The sequence below is a fragment of the Camellia sinensis genome, chromosome 2 (genome assembly GCF_055761805.1).
Source record: "Camellia sinensis isolate YWXY chromosome 2, ASM5576180v1, whole genome shotgun sequence".
In the NCBI taxonomy this organism is placed as follows: domain Eukaryota; kingdom Viridiplantae; phylum Streptophyta; class Magnoliopsida; order Ericales; family Theaceae; genus Camellia; species Camellia sinensis.
Genome location: NC_138962.1, coordinates 190,083,745 through 190,091,765, shown reverse-complemented (window position 1 = coordinate 190,091,765; position 8,021 = coordinate 190,083,745). Strand labels below are relative to the sequence as shown.

Below are 8,021 nucleotides of genomic sequence, written 5' to 3'. Positions count from 1 at the left end.
ACAATATGTATCAATTACTATATTAATTGATAATATAATATAATTTAAGAGATTTTTGATATTTATAATTTATATAATGAGTGAGATCAATAATAATATCATAACTAATAAAATAATATAATATGTAACAATTAATATATTAATTAGTGTATCAATAGATGATGTGATATAATTTAAGAGATCTTAATATTTATAATGGGCCATTTTGGGAACAATGGTAAAAAGCTAACTTTTTGACTTTTTAATTATTTTAATAAAAAAAAATCAATTTTTTTACCCGAAACAACCCAATTTTTTGCCAAAAATGTCACCCAAAAAAATCAAAAAATCAAAAAATTAACTTTTTATCAACTTTACAAAACATCCCAATTTGTCTAATGAGTAAAATCAATAACAATATTATAACATATATTAATACACTAATTAATATATTGATTAAATCATATAACACCACCCTAACAAATATTCCACCCTAACTAATATTAATATACTAATTGATATACTGATCGGTACCCGTAGTACCAACGAATTAGAAACTCCCCTCACCTAGCTAGACTTATCCGGAAAAAAACGAGGGCCCAACCAATTTCCAAAACCCTCATCAGTGTTGCTTGTTGGTGCTTCACAGTACTCCAAAAACCCTAGAGAAACAACCATGCTACTCCAATCCACCATTTCACAGTCTCCTCTGCAACGCCACCACCACCACCACCATGTTTCTCTCTCCTCAACTTTCTCTTACTCTCTCTCCCTTCCGTCTGGGTTTCCCACTTCGACCTTTCTTCGAACAGTTAAAAGCCATAAGAACCCAATTGTTATTAGGTGTTCGATATCACAGGTCTATAGCTATGGAACTATGGACTATGAGAAGCGGCCGATGGTTAAGTGGAGTGGTGTATACAAGAGGATATCGATGATGGAGGACCCGGAAATGGGTGCTGCCAGTGTGTTGAACCAGTGTGAGAAAGAAGGGAAGAGGCTCATCAAGTGGGATCTTTGTAGGATTGTTAAGGAGTTGAGGAAATTCAAGCGTTACAAGCTTGCTCTTGAGGTATTATTACTCATGAATCTTGTGGTTTTTGATGTTTTGTTTATGTCCTGTTTCATGGATATTTGTTACTTTTTGTGGGTTTTGTTTGAATCGATTGGTTGGTTGGTTTGATAGAGTTGCTACATTTAAATTGTGTTTTATTCAATCTTGGGGTTGGATTAAAATCCAATTGCAATGTTTCCTGTTTCATGGCTATTTGTTGCTTTTTTTTCTTTTTTGGGTGTGGATTTGTTTGAATTGATTGGTTGGCTTGATTGATAGAGTTGCTACATTTAAATTGTTTTTTCATTCAATCTTGGGGTTGGATTTGGGAAGTGCAAAACAAAGCTAGCTTATTAGCTTTTTGGCTACCTCTCATTTTTTTTTTCCCGTAATAAGCAAAAAAAAAAAAAAAAACAGAAGCTTTTTTAGCGGTTCCCAAAAATCCAATTGCAGTGCTTCCTGTTTCATGGGTATTTGTTGCTTTGTGTGTGTGTATTTGTTTGAATTGATTGGTTGGTTTGATAGAGTTGCTACATTTTAATTGTTTTTTCTTCAATCTTGGGGTTGGATTAAAATCCAATTGCAGCGTTTCCTGTTTCATGGGTATTTTTTACTTTGTGTATGCGTATCTGTTTGAATTGATTGGTTGGTTTGATAGAGTTGCTACCTTTAAATTGTGTTTCATTCAATCTTAGTGCTGGATTAAAATCCAATTGCAGTGCTAGTGATGATTTGGATTCGTGGTAATATTTTGAGCGCTTTTTTCTTTTTTGGGCTTTTCGAGTTGACAATTGCATGTTCATGTTGAGGCCAAACCTGACTTGGGGTTTATTCTAGCCTTTGGTTGTTTTTTGATTCATCATTTTTTTGGTGTTATTTTATGAATTTTGTTAGTTTGATTGTTTTCTTTCATAATTTATACTGTATATGAATTTAATGGAGACTTATTATGTTTGGTGCAGTTTTATACATAAGTGCAACACATGGTTTAAAAGACTAGTTACTAGTTGCAACTAGGTGGCTGGCTATGCATTGGGTCATGTGACCATAATGAAATTTGAATGAAATTCGGGTGTAAAGAAATTTGGTTAGAGATAGAGTAAAGTTGGCAATTGATTTATTTTTTATATATATTCTTAATCACAATTATACAAAATTTGGTTGGGGATGCAGAAATTGTAGTGACTTGGCTATATATTGAAAAAATTGAAAAACCTGGGATGATTGGAGTTGGGCCTTAAATTTGGCGATTTTGAAAATGTTGAACTCAGTCATGCAGAAGTTTGCTCATTATTCATGATTTTGAATTTTTGAAACCTAAGTTTAACCTCTTTTTAAATGTTCTTTCTTAATTTCTTGTATGTGTTCATGGCCATTCATACCATAAAAAAATTGCTTGATTTGATTGACAAATGACTGCCCTATGATTATTTATTTTATTATTATTATTCTTTTGTATTTTCGATCTAATAAATGCATGTTTATAGACATTCATGTACCTAGTTTGTCACTTTGTCCAGTTTGTAGTAGGAGTTAAAATTAAGAGATAATTTGCCTTGCAGCTATAACTTTTTAAACATTCTTCAGGTTTATGACTGGATGAACAACAGAGCAGAGAGATTTAGACTATCTACCAGTGACACAGCGATTCAATTAGATCTAATTGCCAAAGTTCATGGAATTTTAAATGCTGAAGATTACTTCCTGAAGCTTCCAGATACATTAAAAGACAAGCGAACATATGGGGCTCTTCTAAATGCCTATGTCCAGGCTAAAATGAGAGAGAAGGCTGAACCTTTGCTCAAGAAAATGAGAGATAGAGGCTACGCCATGCACACACTTCCATTCAATGTCATGATGACTCTTTACATGAATCTTAAAGAGTATGACAAAGTTGACTCAGTGGTTTCTGAGATGAGGGAGAAAAATATACCTTTAGATATATACTCTTTTAACATCTGGTTATCATCTTGTGGGGCTCAAGGATCTGTGGAAAAGATGGAACAGGTGTTCGAACAGATGAAGCTGGAGAGAACCATAAATGCTAACTGGACTACATTCAGCACAATGGCTACAATGTATATTAAACTGGGGCAATTGGAAAAAGCTGAAGACTGTCTAAAGAAGGTTGAATACAGAATCACAGGCCGGGATAGAATTCCGTATCATTATCTTGTTAGTCTATATAGTAGTGTTGGTAACAAGGAGGAGGTGTATCGCGTGTGGAACACTTACAAATCAGTTTTTCCAAGTATTCCAAATTTGGGTTACCATACTATGATCTCTTCTTTGGTTCGGCTGGGTGATATTGATGGTGCAGAACAACTTTACGAGGAATGGCTGTCAGTTAAGTCAACTTATGATCCTAGAATAGTAAATATTCTCATGGGTTGGTATGTTAGACAAGGGATTTTGGAGAAAGCTAAGGTTTTGTTTGATCAAATGGTTGAAGCAGGAGGAAAGGCAAATTCGAGAACGTGGGAGATACTTGCAGAAGGGCACATCAGTGAGAAGAGGATTTCTGAGGTGTTGTCTTGCCTGAAGGAGGCTGTTTTGGCTGATGGAACAAAGAGCTGGAAACCAAAGCCGGTTAATGTGTCTTCCATTCTCAAGCTTTGTGAACAGGAAGATGATATGACAAGCAAGGATGTTTTGGTGGGGGTTTTGAGGGAAGCCGGGTGTTTTGAAGACGAAGTTTATATGTCATATATCCCTTTAACCGATGGGGTGGCTACTACTGCTGAGGAATTGCCAATGGAGAAAGGTAGAACTGATAATGAGGATAGTGATGGTGATGGAGCTGAAATGGTTCTCAATCAACTACAAGGAAGCTTGTAATGATTTATTTACTTCTTTCTACATGTTAAGGATCTTATCTATCGAGTGAGAGGTGAAGGGGATTTCTCATTTTATTTTGGTCCCTCTGTTCCCAAAAGAGAGTTTATTACCTTTTCATGGCATTCATCAAGTGCTGCAAAAGGTAGCCTAGAGTCTGAAATTCAGAATTTGTTTCAGGGTCTTACCTTTCAATTCACGTGCCTATTGCTAAGCGAGCCTCCAGAGAGGACTATTGCATTTGGACATGTGAGTGACCCCTTTCTACTTTGCTTCTGTTGTAGGGTTTTTTTGTAAATCTGTTATGTCATCTTTTGTGGCTTATGGACCAATACATAGAAGCTTCGCTTGTTTAGCTTCACAGATAGAAATGATAAATTTCGTTTCAGGTTGGGGGCTTCAACCCATACAGAGCGTCACTATAATATTTATGGGATTTATTAGTGAGATTTGTCTGAGATTCAATCATGAAGCATTGCCCTTGTTTGTATGTAAATCTCCAGCTTACTAATCATTTTTAATTGAAACGTTCTCTCCTTTTTCCTTAGCCAAACAGCTTTTGACTTGTGCTGAAGGTCAATGGGTTTGATCCCTGTCTAGTCCTCATATTTCAAACGTGTTTTATTTGTTCGTTTGGTGCGTTGCATTCTTTTTGTTTCCAGTTTTTTGTTACTCAAATTGAAATTCCTCATTAAAAAATAATTATGATTCCTCTTTGTTTATCAAAATTCTGGTCTTCCAATGGTTCTTACTGTACAGAAGTGGAGGAATCAGCACAAATAGGTCAACTTTCTGATGTGAATTTCCAATTTGGTTTTAGTTTCCAAAAAGCGAAAAAGAAACAAAGATAGAAAAAGAGAGAAGTTCAGAAGAGATAGATCATTCATACACTGGACTGCTGTTACATTCCGAAAATATCTCCTGTGTTGTAAGGTCCTCTTTGATTTTTGGGAAAAAATAAAAAATAAAGCTCTGATTTTGTTCAGTGAAGACGAAAATCTTGAACAATATAATATTTAATGAAAATATTGTAAAATTTCTTCAAATATCGAAATTGTCTTTGTAGGATGAACCTTCTCCTCTGAAAATCTAGTTGGGTTGGGAATTACTAGGAATAGCTATGAGTTTAGTAGCCTCGTTATCTTGGGAATTAAAATTGTCTTATGGTTCAATACATTGGATGAAGATTTTCAGAAAAAAGGTGGGAGGATTTCTCTTGCAACACGGTTGAAGTGGGGGAGAAAACCCATTTTCAGTAATGGGAGGTTCTTCTAGAAGGGCATAGTGAAGTGAACAGGAACTCTGAGGACTTGTCTGTCTTGAAGAAATCTGGTTTTGGCTGAGGGATGCGCCGATTGGAGGTTGCAGCCTGCTAAAGCTTCTGCATTGTTTCATAGTTCAATAAACATATGTTTCAAATGGAATTTTGAAGCCATATAGCCATTTCAGCCTCAGTCTCAATTCTCTCTTGAATAAAGCTATGATAAAACAGTACTGTGGAATGAGTTTCCCCATTCCTATGAGCAGTAGAGTTAGTTATCTCGTCATCCCTAGCGTTTCTCTTCTCTATGAGATTTAAGATTGGCTCGGTGAGTTAAAGATGCTCGGTGGTTCTTGAGTTCCTTCTGCTAGTAATGGCCAGATATATTGAATATGGAAATCTCTACGGGGCCTCCATTCTTGGTGCATACTTGATATTTGAAGGTTTAATTAGGATAATAGTAGTACATTTTTTTAGTGGGTGTTTTACGTTTTTGATTCCCTTCTGCTTTGACTTTAGTTTTGTACCATGGAATTTATTATTCATCTTTTGGAATTTATTATTTGTCTTTAGAGACGGTGGAGTAGATACGAGCTATATTTGCCTTCACTTGCCTGGAACTGAAATCGAAAAGCCTAGATATGATTTTGGAGAAACCTGATATGTAGATTGAGTTAATTGGTTCATTAAGGCAGGTTTTAGTGTAAATAAAGGTTATACACGACTGGTTTGAATACTATTCCAATATCATTAAACACTTGCAAAATCTAATAACATCATATTCGAAATTAACTACTAAACTACAGATGCATGGTCACATGAATTTGTTATTAGCCAATCATAATTTATGAAACAGTGGCCACCGAATTTCATATAAAAATTGTAATTTTAATGCCTAGAAAAATGTTCTAACTGGAATGAAAAGTAGTTAGGGCTTGTTATTTACAAGATTTTTAATATGTTATTCTCATCTGGCATGATTTTCTTGCTGCTTGCATAGCAATTTTTTTACACCTACAGTGTATCAAAAGTGAATTGAAGTGATGTTGTGAAGGTGCTAACTTCAACTAATTTAGGTTCATTTGAATATGCTTGGCAATATATTGACAGATCCTTTGCTTCACCAATTGAATGAGATCTAATTATTGAGTAGTTTGTGAATCATAAAGGAACTTGCATGACCATCAAACTTCTGGTTCTCGATCTTTTTGAGTACATCAAGAAACAGTTATATACATATAGCCTTAATCTTGATTATGTGAAACACCATGTAGGTGGTGATAGGAAACTCCCTATTCAGTGTTTTGTATGGTTACTTGGTAAACCACATAAAATACAATTTGAATCTTTGAAGCACTTGGAAATTGAGCTCTAGTACTCAAGATTTTTGTTGTTGTGGGGTCTTGAAAAGTATAGATGTACATAACTTTATCTTGCGCGTGTGGAGTGTTGTTTTCTTGGCTTGAAGTTTTTGGACTTTTCCATGCAAATTGGCATTGTGCATGGTGGATTTTGAACTGTCTCATATGATCTTGATAAATGGCCCAAGTCTTGGTCCATGAGGTCCAATCCCAAGCTTCGCCTACTACGTTCGATCTAAGCTCATATCATGGCTCAGCCCATAGTACTTCTGGGCCCAATAAGTAGGTCAAATTGGGCCTGGCCCATCTGGGGTGCTCAGCCCGTATCCTTGTTTGGCCCTAGTCTATGGGGCCTTTTTGGGCTAAGTACATATAGAGAGTTCGACTTGATCCAGGTCTTGTCCTGGTCGTATTGACCCTCTTCAGGCATGGTTTAGTCGATAAATTTTGTTCAGCCTTTTGTGAAGCTCAGACAAAAAGCTACATGAATTGGAGTTGTCAAGCTTGTATATCAATGCTTTCAAAAGAGGATAAACTATTAATAAGTCTTTTAATAGTTTGATAATTTTCATTAAGTTCTATTGAAAATAAGTTTTAGTAAAATCGTCATTAAAAATAATTTTTTGTAATGATTTTTTACATGTTAAAATTTAATAATTAGTGACTTTTTGTTATGATTTTTATAAATTGTTGTTAAAATTTACGGTTAGTGACATTTTTTTGTGACGAAAATTTCAAACTGTCACTGAAAGTTAAAAATTAGTGATTTTTTTTTTTGTGACGATTTTTTTTAAACTGTTTCGAAAATTTATAATTAGTGACATTTTTTGTGATAACATTTTCAAACTGTCGTTGAAAATTAATAATTAGTGATATTTTTTAGTAGTGTTTCATGGAAAACGTCATTGATTCTCATAAGACCTATTGGACAATAAGTTCACCTATTAAGATTTACACGTATGTCTCCTTTCAAAAAAAAAAACTTGTTTGTCAACCAAATTTCAATTACAACAATGCTAGAGGGCCATAAATTTAGTGGCTCAAATGGCTCAAAACTGTCAAAACGACGCAAAACGACATCGTTTTGACAGTTTTGAGCCATTTGAGCCACTGATTTTGTGGCCCTCAAACATTTTCCTTTCAATTAATGGCCACTACATTGAATTGTTAGCTCACTTTTTGATATGGCAAAATAACAGACGTGTTAAATTCCATATCAAAAAAATTTACTGTTTTCAATTTGCTTTAAAAATGGTCATTGTTCACCACATGTTTATGTGCCCATAATATGCAATAATTCAACTCTAAAAAGTTGCACATCATCTAATAAAAAACTTGATTATCATTGCCTCACATCAAAATTTAAGTTATAACATAATGTTATTGAGTTACATCAAAATTTAAGTTACAACATAATGTTATTGAGTTACTATACAATGTAATTAATTACGATCGCATGTGGTTTCGGACCAAATTATGTCACAATCCAAATTTTTGAAAGCCTTTTGTCACCAATTTGATGTGATCAAAA

The 8,021-nt window shown here is 34.5% G+C and overlaps 1 protein-coding gene across 1 annotated transcript; it reads left to right on the top strand.

Moving 5' to 3' along the window:
• Window positions 1-530: 530 nt before the first annotated feature.
• LOC114292818 (Tetratricopeptide repeat (TPR)-like superfamily protein) lies at window positions 531-4,336 on the top strand. The gene is made up of 2 exons (XM_082916404.1): window positions 531-1,051; window positions 2,621-4,336. Exons 1-2 carry the CDS (start codon window positions 656-658, stop codon window positions 3,869-3,871), a joined length of 1,647 nt encoding a protein of 548 aa, XP_082772530.1. The 5' UTR covers window positions 531-655; the 3' UTR covers window positions 3,872-4,336.
• Window positions 4,337-8,021: the final 3,685 nt, after the last annotated feature.